Source organism: Solea solea, chromosome 18, assembly GCF_958295425.1.
Source record: "Solea solea chromosome 18, fSolSol10.1, whole genome shotgun sequence".
Classification (NCBI taxonomy): Eukaryota; Metazoa; Chordata; class Actinopteri; order Pleuronectiformes; family Soleidae; genus Solea; species Solea solea.
Window position 1 is genome coordinate 3,068,293 of NC_081151.1, and position 15,190 is coordinate 3,083,482.

At 42.1% G+C, this 15,190-nt stretch overlaps 1 protein-coding gene across 1 annotated transcript; it reads right to left on the reverse strand.

Moving 5' to 3' along the window:
• Window positions 1–7,983: 7,983 nt before the first annotated feature.
• On the reverse strand, window positions 7,984–10,667 carry foxa2 (forkhead box A2). The gene is made up of 2 exons (XM_058615369.1): window positions 10,348–10,667; window positions 7,984–9,694 (listed from the first exon to the last, which is right to left on the reverse strand). Exons 1-2 carry the CDS (start codon window positions 10,417–10,419, stop codon window positions 8,480–8,482), a joined length of 1,287 nt encoding a protein of 428 aa, XP_058471352.1. The 5' UTR covers window positions 10,420–10,667; the 3' UTR covers window positions 7,984–8,479.
• Between the last annotated feature and the right edge of the window lie 4,523 nt (window positions 10,668–15,190).

The following is a 15,190-nucleotide window of genomic DNA, read 5'->3' on the forward strand; positions in this document are numbered from 1 at the left end:
TAACTGAACCTGGAGCTGCCATCTGGACTTTGCTTTTCTCTACTCAAACGCATGCGATTGGATCGCGCGCCGTTGTATTTGCATGTGAAAAGCTTTAGTGATATTCCACCATGAAGGATGACGCCGTGCTATTTGTGTAAACAAGACCTTCAACAGACTACCTGTCATTCAAGGTGGTTTTTCTCAATAGGTAATATTTCTCACAATTCTTCTCCCGTCACAGTTTTGCATACGAACGTGAGTCAGTGTGACATTTGCATCGATGCATGAACACAACGGTCGCCGACACTTTGACCTCAGCGCGGTGGTCGGTTGAAACAAGTCTGAACGGTTAACTGCGGCCCTCGCTGTGACGACGCTCACCTATCACTCTTCACTCTCTCCTTCTGGTGGCCACTTTAAACACAAGTGTCTCCCAGCTCTGACCAATAAATATGTCAGTTGACTTCTTAATCTGGAAGCATATGAAGTGGCAAACGCCGCGATGCCTCTGTCAGCGACAAGCAGGCGAGGGTTAAATAGTGTGCATCAGGGGACTACTCTGCAGTGTGGAAATCAGAGGCACGTCATCCTTCACCGTAATCTGGTCAACAGCCCTATAGACACCTTCCAGCTTCCCTCCATCCTCCAGCCGAGCATCAGCCTTTCCATTATAAATAGCACGGCCATTTATATGGGATTAAATTGGGGATTAATTTGATTCAAGTCAGGGTATGGGAATTCATTAGTGGGCTGAAAGTGGCAGTATACATGGGGAGAATTTAATTTGAATCCCCCCAAGGGAAACACTATGGGGGCGCTGGGGGCTGCGTTGAAATGGAGGTCTTAAAGACAAGGGGGTGTATTGTTCCTCTCTTTAGATTTGGAGACTCGTAAAGGTGGCGTTTTATTGCTGTTGATGGGATGTTATCAAATCAAGAGCGGTGTTATTGGATGAGAGCATCCTGAAGTAGAGCAGACAGACCAGAGAGAGTTGGGTTTATCTTTAAGGGGGGGGGGGGGTTGGGGGAGAAGGCTTACCCTCACATCTGGCCTCGTCTATCTGCATGGATCAGGATGAGTTCCTGACACTCGCAAGCAAAGACCGAGGAAGTAAAGGCACGCTTTTCACACCCATTTGGCTCGCACTCGTACGGTATTAAAATGAGCACATTATTTGAATGTCAGTGATTCTCATGAATGTTGAAATGGCATATCTGTGCCGCCCGCCATTTCCGACAAGCTGTGCAGTGTAAAGTCAGGGCATTAAATTCAGCTCGGTCACAGATTACAGAATTCACCCCTGCACAACACCGTCCTGGCATTCACTAAATTGGACAAGTCCCATTGTACGATAGCCTATCACCGCGCACATATCTGTATAGGAGAACATATGCAGGACAAAATATTCCGCAGTTTGTTATTCCGAGGACAGCGCTGGGGGCACCGGGCTTGTTTGCCTTTGCTGGGAGAGGAGATTGGATTGGGGGTTTAAATGAATCGCTGGCGCGCCACGTTTATAGGTTTCATTAACTTTTAATGAGTTGGGTGTCCTTCGCTGCGATTGGCTGGCAAAGCTTTGCCTTTACTTCCTGGAACTGCAGCTGAGGGGGAAGTGAGCACGTTTTCGCAGTGTGTTGGCTTCCATGTTATGGCCATGTGCTGCTGAATGTGCAAATGGGTCAGAGAGGGAAAAAAAAAGGGGGTGAAGTGTGTGGTACTATTCCAAAAGCAGAAAACCCCCAGATATCCATCAGCACTGGCAACTGGTGAATCTAAAAACCTGGGGGTGTTGAGCCTCAAGGGGAATAAAGAAAACTTGGAACATCAATCCCAGTCAAACAGGCTTCCCTTTACCACAGCTGACTGACATATCACTTTATGGCTGCTTTGCCAACAAGGTTTGATCTCAACGACAGGCATGAGACCCACTGGGAAATGCCTGAGGAATTACCAAGAAGGAGGGCTTGAAACACGAGTGTGTGCATCCACACAAACATTACCTGACTTCATGTTTTGAGTATCTTTAATCTCCGCTCAGTATAGTATCTTTCTACCTGGCTGAGTCCACGTATATGGAAGCGGCTTCTTCACGCTCCATGTTTCTGCTTGAGAATCTAATCTCCCTCTCGTCCTCCGAGTCTCGCTTCAGCTGTTTGTGACAGAAAGACAGCTTTTTGATTTCCATCTCCATCGCACTAATATATGGAAAGTTCCTCATCAGACATTTACATTATCTCCACGGCCCTTGATTGGTGTCTCCTCCTTCATTAAACCCCCAGTCCGCCAAGTAGGTTGGAGGCCTTTTTCCCTTCCATTTGCACAGTGCCAGACCTGTGTTGCAATACTTTACAAGGATAAACACTGGCCATCCATCCACTTCCAGGCATATAAAAGCAGCAGGGTAGTGAGAGGCACCCGTGCTGGCCTGAATAGATTGCCTTTAGGTCAGTGCACATCCCACCAGCTGCTGCCTCACCAGTACTCAATGGGTATTGTTGATGGACCGCTCTCTTTCTCTCGCTCTCCCTCTCTTAGGACATGAAGGAGTCCTGCACTGGAATGTCACATGGTCGTGTCAGAAGAGTGCAGACACATCACAGCCGTTGGCCGCATTCTCACCCTGTCCATCCTGCACATCCTTCTCTCTCACTCTGTCTCACAGCGTCTTCCATCACAGCGGCGCTCTGAACCTGCAAGGCCCTTGTGCGGCCGTTCACTTTCTTATTAACAGCCACATCACTTGCTGTAAAACTCTTCAGAACAGTTCATTTGTCATCTTTAGTAAAGATGAAATATTGTTAAAAATATAAGAGGAAGGAGTCCTATTTTTCTGCGAATGAGTGCAAAGGAGAGTATGTGTTTGTGACTGTGATGCACTTCTGTAAATCCCTCATTACACTTTGGAAGGATATTTCAGAAGATTAGGACTCTTTGTTTAAAAAAATACTCTCTACCTTCATAAGATTCAACAGACTAACAATTAGACATGAACTGCAGTGTATAAAATTGGGAATGCAAAATTCCCAAATGGTTAGCCTGCAACTTCAATTTGAAACAAAACAAAAAATATGAAATGAAAGAAAGTATTAGTACTTTCCTAATCATGGATTCAAGTTCTTATACAGTTTCAGTTTGTTTTCAAAGATAATGTTGCAGTGCAAGATATAATATATCGATTTTTATAATTCTAATTATTTATATTGACTGAAATTTACATTTAAGGTCAAATAAATGCACGTCTATACATTTTTACATCCATGAGTGGAGATTTCTGATGGTTTGATTATAACTGTTTATCATTTGTATAAATGACAATTGAATTATGGTCTGGACTGACCGTTTTTGATGTTGTCCAGGCTGCTTTGAAAACTTAAAATGTGTTATTTATTTTGTGCCTCATTTTACTCTCACAATGGTGCACATTTGCCAGTATTAAATGCACTGTGCATGATTGTAGTACGATTTGTGAAAGCTGTATAGAAACCAAAATGGTCCTTCATATAGTAGCCTTAAATAACAGACTTGTTATTTTAAATACTGTCATAAATTCAAACGGATTTCAATTGGAATCAAACATTAATATCAACAGACATGTGGAGGTGTGTTTTCCCCTCACACACTTCTGTGCCTTAATAAAAAAAGAAGAAGAAGAGAAGCAATAACACCCTGACAGATTTATTGAGTGAACAAGTGCGAATAAAATGGGAGACACATACGGCAGAGGTGGACGGATGGACGGACAGACGGGAGGACGGAGCGTCTCTCACCGGGACGGGGCCTCCTGCTGAGAAACCATGGGTGGCTTTTGAGTTTTGACTTTGTGGTCCCTTTAATATACTGAGGGACGGCAGTTTGCCTTGCTAAGATATGGGATTAGGAGTATTTCTGGTGAAAGGGGAGTTAAGACGGGCTAGTGTGGACGGTCCCTCCCCTGCAAAAGGCTGAGACAGAATTACAGCTTGTTGGACCGGTGTCCCGCTGTCGCCTTGGAGACAGATCTACTTGGGTGTTCCAGTGCGCGGGCTGCAGCGCTCGCTGCAGAGCCTATAGGTGCAGCAGCAGAGAAAGAGAGAGAGAGACACCCTGCGCCACACAGCCCCGCGTCTGAATCCCTGCACTGACTTTACACCTGATTTAATAACATGCAGACAGATGAGCCGAGCGCTTTATTAGATGCAGGCCCCGATGACCACACTGTTCTACACTCATGTGCAGGGCTGTTGCAAATGGAATATTCCACATACAACAATTTTTGTTTTTTTTCTTACATCTCTTTGATGCGTAAAACTAATGGCGCCCGCGTGCGCCACTCTATCCAGCTGACGCCCATGGGTGGATGCGCGTATGGCTTATACTGTACTGAGTCACTCGTTGAACAATGAGGCCCAAACTCGTCTTGCCATTAAAATGCATTGCTGTAGGTACAATTTCTCACTCAGGAGATTTGAGGACAATTATTTAAAGGCATGGACAAGAAAAAGGGGGCGGCAAATCACTTATTAGATTAGATTAAATTATTAAGGCCTAACAAATTAAAAAAGGATTAGTAGATTTTTATATAGGCTTTAATATTATTTCATGTCCAACAAAGCCACGTTATTTTTAGGTATAATAAAAACATTTCAGCCAAAATCCAGAGGTGTTTGTGCCAATGCTCAGTCCGTGTGTGTGTGTGTGAGAGGGAGAGAGAGAGAGAGAAAGCGCACTGACATCCAGGCCTTAATCAAGAAACATGCAAATGCGCGCACAGAAGAAATGCAGAGAAATCAGGTTAGTGCGGCTAAAAGGGGATCAACAGGCTGGACGGTCCTTTTATTCCGTTGCTATAACAACAGATGTGCTCGTCTATGATGGCGCGCGCAGGAGCCTGCAGAGGTAAAGCAGCCTCTGTAATATCCGCCCTGATGCATGGGGGGGGAAAAGTTGGGAGAGATATGGGGAGAAGGTGCACTACAGTGATGTGACGTGGCCTCGGCGAACTTTAGCCCGCCACGACAGATTGAGGTTGGTTACCTTTGAACCGTCAAAGCTCCAGAAGGCCATTCCCATCAGTGTGCACCAGCGAGGGCTCGACTGAGGTTATTCTGCACCAGTGCAGGGTCACAGGAGAGCTGACGCGTCAGGATACAGCAGTTTAATGTTTAAAGGAAACACGAACGGCCTGTTGAATATTATTTCAGCATCAGAGTCTAATTATAATATTATTATTATTATTATTATTATTAATATTATTATTACGATTATAACATTATATTACAGTATATATTATTATAACCATAATAATAGCATCATTATAGTGTATTTATACTACTAATAATAATAATAATACCACATTAATACGAATATACATTAATACATTGTCATATTAAAAATCATTTGAAGGGATACAAATAATTCAAATTCAAAATCAATCAACATTAGTATTCTAGCTGCTTTAAATATGAACAAGGGAAAAAACATATGGAAAATTTCAAAAAGCGTAAAATGAGTGGTTTAAAAAAGCCATTTAAAATGTTTCTATAATATAAAATGTTTCATTTAAAAGCATCAGCTGCAGCAATGATGATATCGATCCGCCGCATGTACTGCAAAAAAAATCCATCTCAACAAGTCTCATATTTCACTGAGCAAGTTAAAACACGCGCTGTAGTTTCTCGCTTAGAATTGCATGTTGGCATTTTCTTCATACTGATGAAATGTTGGTGCTTTAATTTAGTTGGTTTTTTTTTTGCATCCTCTGCAGAAAATAAAATCGATCATTTTCTTTTTATTATTATTATTATTATTATTATTATTATTATTATTACTATTATTATTATTATTATTGTTATTAATGTTATTTTCACCTTCTCGTGCAGTGCAGCAAAATCTCTCAACTCAAAGAGACACAAAGAAAGAAAGAAAAAAAAACTTCAGTCACACAATCAACCCGCAGATCTCGTCGTGCAGCTTTGCGCCACCCTGTCGTAAAAAAATCCTATACGTTTCCTTTCTCTCATGAATTTAGGATATCAGCAGCCTCTGCCCCCCCTTATCACGTCCACTGCACCCCCTCCTCCTCATCCGTGTCCCACAGAGAGCATCTCATGCAGCAGTATAACACATATCCAAGTTATTTTTCTATTTAAAAGAAAAAAGAAGAAGATAATGAAGATGATATAGAAATTAAATGCTTCATACCTGTGCAAAAATAGCCGGTGCTTGTTGCTGGCAAGCCACACAGGAGCCCATTGTAGAGGCTCGCCGTCTGCCTTCTGCAAAGGGCTCCAGACATCACGGCATTTATTTGAGCTCAAACTCTGTCACTGTTGACTTTAGCACAAAGCAAAGATTTCACTGCCCCGCTAGTTAAAAAAAATGATTATTTTACAGAGATATCGATCAGTGTGCTATAAAAAAAATCAGCTTAGCATTATATGTCTAAAAATGAATAGAACGAAATTTAATGTCTGTGTAAATTTACAGAGTCGCTGCTGCGTCCTATTCAAAGTTTACACTTGTGCAATTCTGTGTGTGTGCGTGTCTGTGTGTGTGTGTGTGTGTGTACTCTCCCTATATGTGGGCATAGCCTCCACTCCATTGTTTACTGGCTTTGTTTATTCGCAGATCACGCTGTTTAAAGTGCGATCTGTAAAGAGGGTCTGGAGAATAAACGCACACTTTAGGCCGCTACGTGTTCAGAAGGCGAAGGGTGTCATGTGGTGCTGCGAGAGGTGCAGGGAAAAATGTGCACCACACTCTCCTGGCCTTGGATGTGAGCTCAGCGGGGGAGAACACAGGCAAGAGGAGGAGGAGGAGATGGAGGTGGAGGAGGAAGGTTTGGGGGTGTCCTGATTCATGTGGAAGACAACTACAGCCTATCTTATCTAACAAGAGGGGAGGGCCCGACTACTTTTAAAATAGGCGGCAGACAATGGAGCCCCAGATTGTGGGGATAGAAGTTAGAGCAGCACATTGAAGGCGGCTCTGTTCCCAAATCAGCCTCCTTTTGCAGCAGCCATTCTCCTGCGCCACGGGAGCCTGTTTTATGTGACAATGACACTTAATCTTAGTCACTGATCTAAACTGCTGTGTGTGTGTGCGTGTGTGTAGTCTCACTTATTAACTTTATTGTATATGTGCATGCGCGCATTAAAAAGGTTGATGATTAAAAAAAACGTCAATTACCTCATAGAGTTATTATTATTTGACCAACTGAGTCCTCTGCACATGACACTAAATTATATGCATAACATCATATATGTGTATTCATTTATGTTAGGTGTCATTTTTATTTACCACTTGTTTATTTTTATGTTTCTCAATTCCAAAAGTGTTGGATAAACTTCCCCTTCTATATAATCTATCACTATATATTTGGGATTAATAGAGTACATAGATTTTATTTGCACTTTTTTTTTTATACCTCTGAATATTCCCTTTCTTTCTTCTGGATCACAACAATTTCCAAAGATATGACAGAGAGTGACTGGATGTGCTGGATAAACTTTTCCCCCCCTGTAACTATATATCCCACATTTATGTTTGGGATTAATGGAGAGTGTGTTGGTTTCTGGCTTTTGTTGACATGTTCAGAATTGACAAACTGAGAGCATTGTGCTCAGTGTTGTCCAACAAATCTATTAATCCGTGCTGAAAATATGCGCCTTGTCAAAACAGCACACAGCAACACTGATGGCCAGAATTTAAAAGAAAACAATAATCCTTCTGAGACAGTCAGGCATCTTCCTGCTTGTATGTGGTGGCTGCATGTGTGTTAATGTTGTTTGTTCCATTATGCATGTCTTTTCTGTTAGTATGGGTTATTATGCATGTTGTAAAATAAGCTGCTCTTCAAAAATAGTCGTTGTTATTCATTATAAACGAATTAAATTTAGTATTAATGTGAAATATCTCTGCTTACAATTATATGTTGTTATATTCGATTAACACCCTGTTTTATATTATGATAATAATAATAACAATAATAATAATAATAATAATAATGGTCGAACACTCATATTCAGGAAACAAAACCAATAACACTTTAATATAGATTCTGTTCTTGTCACTACAAGAATACACATATACAAGCCATAAATAGGAATCACACAAATGATTGAAGAAATCCTGTGAGGCATCATTTAAATTCATGTCGGAATCCTTGATATGCAGATGGAGGCTATTTTTTTACAGCAAGTTTTCTGTTTGTCTTTGGGTCCATTCCTGAAGCCTGACCTCTGAACAGATCTCGTCACATTATCATCATTATCATTTTTTTGTCTTTAATTATTATCATCATTATCATTATCATCATCATCATCATCATCATTATCATCATTATCGTCAACAACCCTTTCTGAAAAATAATTAAGCTACTAACAAACTCGACAACTAAAAACGGTGGGAAACATCAAAAAAATATCTGAAATACATATTGTACACAAACTCTATATTTTTGTTTTTTTTATACAAATGTACAAATTGAAAGGGCAGGAAAATCTACATCTGGATCAGTTTATGTGGAGTTCATGATCGGCCTGGAATACACGCCTTGGTAGTAAGATGAGTCAGGTATGGATGAGGAATCCAGAGCGGCTTTCCCCGCCATGGAGCCCATGGAAAAAGCCCCGGCCATCGGGGAGCCGTAGCCGGAGTAATGCATCACCTGCTCGTAAGTCTTAAGGTCCATTTTGTGATGCTGCTGTTCCGACGACATAAGGTTATTAATGGAGAAAGGGTGGTTAAAGGAGTAGTGGTGCTCCGGCTTCAGGTGCGCGTCGTGCGCAAGGACCGAGTGATGCTGTGACATGAGGTGCTGCCCCTGCGACACCGGCGAGGCGGTGGCGGCGGCAGCGGCGGCGGCTGCAGCAGCAGCAGCAGCAGCGTGCTCCGGGCTCAGCGCCTGGCTCGTCTTCATGTCCGACATAGAGCGCTTGTGGTCGCTGGAGGAGTGGTTGGAGTGCGGGGACTCGTTGCCGTTGCAGCTCTCGGAGCTGCTGTTGGAGGAGCCGCCGTCTCCCCCCTTGCTGCGTCCGCCCTCCTTCACCATCTTCTTGTCGCACTTGAAGCGCTTCTGCCTCCTCAGGTAGCAGCCGTTCTCGAACATGTTCCCGGAGTCCGGGTGCAGAGTCCAAAAGGAGCCTTTGCCGGGTTTATCCGGCGACCTGGGCACTTTGACGAAACAGTCATTGAAGGACAAAGAGTGGCGAATGGAGTTCTGCCAGCGCTGCTGGTTCTGCCGGTAAAAAGGGAAGAGGTCCATTATCCACTGGTAGATCTCGGCCAGTGTCAGCATCTTACTGGGAGACTGCTGGATGGCCATGGTGATGAGGGAGATGTAGGAGTACGGGGGTTTGGCGTGTGTGTAGCTCCTGCGGTAGGTCTTTGGGTCTCTGGACCTGTTGATGTTCGACTGTCCGTAAATGGGGCTCATGGCGTTCATGGTGTTGTAGGATGTCAGCGCGTTCATGGACGCGGGCTGCGCGGTCATGGGACTCATGCTGGGGCTCAGCGCTGCGCTCATGGCCGTCATGCCCGCGCCCATGCCGTTCATGGCTCCGGTGCCCGGCGACATGCCGGTCATGGAGGGACTCATGCCCGTGTTGACGTAGGACATGTTCATGGAGTTGGCCGTCATGTTGGCGCTGGTGCTCATGCCGGGCATGCTCATGTATGTGTTCATAGAATTCATTCCCAGGCCTGTGTTCATGTTTCCAACAGCGGTGTAACACTGTCAGTGAGCGAGGGAAAGAAAGACACTCATCAGTTTCATGTGACACAAGCACATTAAAGAAAAACACACATCCTTATTTTTCTTTAACCCAAAAACAGATTATTTTTCTTATAATTAACGCATTAAAAAGAAGCATTTTTATAAAATAGTATTAGAATCAGAAATAAAACCGCAATAATTCAATAATCCGCTGCACAAATAATAAGAAAGTACATTGTTGATGAAAATGTTGACACTTAACACAAAAAAAAGTGACTGCAGCGCAAATATTTAAATCACATCCGCACCAAAAAGCAAACAGCGCGGGTGTTTGTAGAGTGGAGACGCCGCCCAGCAGGGAATTATAATAATAATCCTGTTTCGAAAATATACTTTTTGGATTCACGAAATTATAATCCAACATAATAATACTACTACTAATAATGATAATAATAATAAAAGGCGCCCCCTCCTCCCTCCTCCCCTCTTACATGTCAAGCAACTTTGTTAGGATAGCGCGCTGCGTGGAGATGGGGGAGGATTTGGAGGCGCCTCAAGTCAATATTTGATCACAAAGTTAATATTATCTCAGGGCTAATATTGAGTTGTATAAAATGGGATCGGCTTTAGACGAGGGGGGAAAAATATATCTATATATTTAAGGTACCCACCTCGGGCTCTGCGTAGTAGGTGCTCCAGTCGGTGTGTTCGTGTCCTTCCATTTTAACTGCTCCAAGCATCATGGAGGACTTTCTACAAAGCGTGTCCCAGCTGAGGAAAAGCCAAAAGTCTCCCCAATAGCAGGTGACTGGGGACCACTGGGTGCGCGTGGGTCGTCGGCGTGTCCCGTCGTCGAGGACTGGTGCATGTGTGTCTTCCTGCAGCCCAGCAGTGAGACGCGTCTGTCAGTGACTAGAGTTCAAATGACGCTCCGAGCTGCCTGTTAGCGCTGTGATATAGCTCTGTGCGCCAGGCAAGCCTCCAATCCCTACTTCTACGCCTTGGGCCCTATTTGAATAATCTCCTCGCACCTAGATGTGAGACTCCTCAAGCTTCCCCCTCCACCCACCACCACCTCATCCCCCACCCACCACCACCACCTCCCCAATTGTACACCTTCGCTGCCTGAAAAGAACAGTTTCATATGAAAAGCGTCATTAGAAACTCATCGTATTGTGTTTTTTTGTTTTTTAAAGGAGAGCCATAAAAGGAATGTGTGTCGCTCCTCCACGGCGTGGCTTCCCATCACGCACATCCTCACCAAACATGATTAGTCCATTTCATCTGAGCTTAAAAAAAATCATAAATGTTTTATTATATTATTTGAATTTATAGTCTGGAATTATATAATACACATGTTTTTACTGTTTTAGCAGCAGTGTAAATGATATTAAGGTCAAATAATCCAACAATACATGTATCTTTAACAGAAAGAAATCATTATTTGGACTAAATATTTAGTGAAAGGAATTTGCTGCTTTATAAATTGTGTGTTTAGGGAAACACACGTAGGCCTGTTGTGATTTTAAACGCCCTAAGAAATGGTTTACTGCTATGAGTCTGCATGTTCATCAATTCACATCATTTAAACACGTTTTGGTAAAAAACTAAAATGTGTGATAATAGTGATTATATCATCACTTTCCCCCAGATTCTTCACAGTTGTGCTCCAGTAAAATATAAAAATAAAAATAGAAAAAAGCTGCAGCGCTTTTACATCCATTGGCATGTTTTCCCTGAATAATGTCTTTAATATTTGCTGATAGATGAGACTTTGTTCTGCTTTACTAACCTGGATGAGTGCATTACTGTTTCCAAACGCTTTAATTAATGTTGAATATGGCAGACACAGCTTCAGAGCGCCCTCTCTCGGTTATTGACTCCAACTGACTGGGGCTGTTTGTGGCACAAGAGAAAAAAGAAAATAGTCCTTTTTTTCCAATGTCTTTGAAATTTAAAATCCACATTTTTCAGAAACAATAAAGAGCATTAGTATTAATTGCATTCATACTAAATGAACGCAAATAAATGAAGGCGTCATTACGCAGGTTATCAAAGCACAAACTCTGTGTGTTTACCCACCGCTTTGCTTGCTAAATAGAATGTACACTTTCTATAAACCCTAATGCTTTTAAATGAGTTGTGTTCAAATAGAGGACGCTCTTCAAATAATAGTGGAAACTCCTTCACTTGCTCCCGCTTGTCTCTCTCTACTGTATATTTGTGCGACACAAACATCAAGGTGAGGCTGCAGTCCGGTGCCAGCCACGTGTCACTGGTTGTACATCTATTTGACTGCATATTTACGCAAGAGCATAACTATCAGTATAGAGCCCCATTAGTAAAGGCGAGTAAACCCTGTCGTGTTGACGAGGGACTAACAGAGAGTCTGCTTAACTTGGAAATGAGATCATGAGGAAAAAAACCTGTGTGTGTGTGTGTGTGTGACTGTGTGTGTTTGAGGATTGAGGACTGCGTCAGTTGTAGAGCTGCAAATCGTCAAATCTGCGCCTTCTCGGCTTCACTTTTTTTAAATAAAAAAAATAGATTATTATTTTTTAAAATGACATATTTAATTCTATGAATGTAATATTTAATAATCAGGTGCATATTTGTCGAGCTGCGTCTATCATGTATTAGGGATGCTGAGCATGTATAGGCTCTCGTATAAAATGACAATAAACGCTGCACTCATGAATAATGTATTTAAAAAAATATAGAATATTTAAATTAAATCTGTGTGTGTGTGTTACACCATGTGTTGTGTGACTAGAGCAAATATGTGCTGGTGAATGTGAGCTTAAATGAGTCTTCACTGTTGCTGAATTATGACCAAATCTAAGTGTGTGTGTCCTAAAATGTGATTTCTTTCATATACTATATATATATTTATACACAAACCCTCTCAGATGGTCCTTGACCCACTTGACATTGTGTTCCTGAATGAGACATGGAGCTAATTCCACTGTTAATCATCAACCTGCCTCATGGGTCCTCCCACATGGGTGAAGGTCACATTTTTGGATTTAGTCAAAAACACAAACAACAAAAAAATGTCATCATGACTCCAGTTTCACCTGTTCTGCTGCTGTAGTGTGTGTGTGTGTGTGTGTGTGTGTCCTCAGTGTCCTCAGTCTCACATGAAGAGCTGTTTTTTTGTTCTGGTTGCTTTTTCACATGAGGTGCAAGAAAGTTGGGCAACCGTCGGTGTCCTCTCTGCAAGGTCACAGAGGAACATGAGTCTGTGATGTGTGTTTCACAACATCTCGCCAGAGAGAGCTGAAAATGTGGCTCGTTTGTTTGGTTAGTCCTTAATAAACCTCATCGTTTAATTTGTATCAATTTTTCTTCCATGGTAACAGAACTCAACAAATCCTGTGTGTGTGTGTGTGTGTGTGAGCAGATTACATATAAATGTGTCCAGGTCTCAGTGTGGTCGTCCTGCTGTGATTGGGACATTTTAACATATTGCTTCTATTTGTACAATCAATACATGATGATGAACAGCATCTGCCTCGGCTGCAACAAAGGATTTGGTCGTTTAAGGCTCACACATCACACCTCACACATTATGCAATATGAATAAAACAAAAAAAATATTTTTCTCCAAAAATTCTCATTGCACTCATTATCAAACTTTACAGATTATTTAAAAAATAGTCATTTAAAAGTCACAAAACATAAAATATACTGCATGTGCTTACAGGCAGACAACAATGGTACAACATTTTACATTTAGGCATTTAGCAGATGCTTTTATCCAAAGTGACTTACAAAAGAGGAATAAAGTAGCAACAATAATACATAAAAGAAAATGCAAAAAGATGGGAATTATGAGATTATTTTAAAAACATTTATAGAAGAACAGTCGTCAAATTTGTACCCGGATTTAACAGCTAGTGAATAAAGAAACATTACAAGACTAAATGTTTGCAGTTGTTTCTGGACATTGGTGTTAAATGAACAACATATATCAACAATTAGGTTTTTAAGCAAAAAATAAATGAATAAAAACAGGACTTTTATGGACAATACATGTGTCTTCAATACACAATAAAATTGTATTATGATTTTATTAAAGTAATATAGTAAGAAACCCAACCCCCTCTTAAATAATCTATCATTTCTGATCATCCTCTTCATTAGATTTTAATCTGTGCATGTGTGAGCTGTGAATGTGTGATCACAGAGCATGTGCAGACTGCAGCTCGTGCTACTACTACCACACAAATGAGACGTAAATGAGATGTGTTGTTTCTGGAGGGTTGACTTTACTCCCGGTGCCTGGTGCGTCCGTACTCCTCTCTGCTCCTCTCTGCTCCTCTCTGCTCCCCTCAGGCTTGGTTTGCTCATCATTCAGCCTCCATGATGATCATCTGTGTCACATTTCACACGTCCCAGGTGCTAACCCTTCCACTGATTATGATGGGGGGCAAACACTGAGTGTTAAAAGTGTAATGGGTCATTTAAAGAAGTGAAAGCATGACGTGAGTGTGAACAAGGCCCTAAAAAATGACAACCTTTTCTGGCACAGATGCTGCTCAGTGTCTGGGTGCTGGTGTGGGGGGGTCTTGCTCTGAGGAAGAGGAGGAAGGATCTCTTGGAACATTCCTTCAAACACCCAGAAGTTGTTGGCAGGAATGTGTTAACTTTAAGTTTCAACTTTCAAAGTAAGCATCTGAAATTTAAAGATTCTTTTTGTGTGAATGCACTGAGTCACACACACACACACAAAAGCACAGGGCAAAGGGTTAAGCATGTGATTCATCAAAATAAATTAATAATAGCAAGAGCGTATTCCACTTAGAAAGTGTTCGGGTGAAAGAGAGAAAAAAAAAATGTGTTTGCTGCCAACTTGCCTGTGGTGACAGTAAACATTCCAGAGCCAGGCTGGAGTTTGGACTTGCCATTATCTGCCACAGCTGTGACAACGCCTGTTGGCCACAGGTTTGTGGCTGGCCACACTGTGTTTACCTGGAAATGAATCTGAAAAGCGGCCCGGACTGGGAAGGCACACAACCCCGGCTAAATAAAAAGTGAGTGTGGTCAGTGCAGGAAGATGCAGTGGGAGGGAGTCCAGAGTTATTGCACTGGCCCCCGGTGCATGGGTCAGGGAGCAAACACACACACACACACACACACACACGTAAACGCACTAAGGACATCCTCAAATATGCACCGTTTGATATTGAGAGGAATGTGGGGGGCGAGGGGAATGCCATTCGATATGTTTTCTGTTGACTGTATCCAGGCCGCTGCAGATTGTCATGGTAAAGGGACCCTATGTGTTGACCGCTGCCCTTCATTTATCAAACAAGGTGACAGTTTATCTATGAGACCACAGGAGTAGAAGGTGGTGTCCCATCTGAAACACAGAGCACCGAAGAGTGAGTGTGTAAATGTCTAATATACATGAACAGGGTCTGTTGTGCCAAAGCGCTTGAAAATCTCTCAATAACGCTTTTATAGATCATTAATGAGACAGAAAAGAGATTAAATCAGTCAAAACTTATC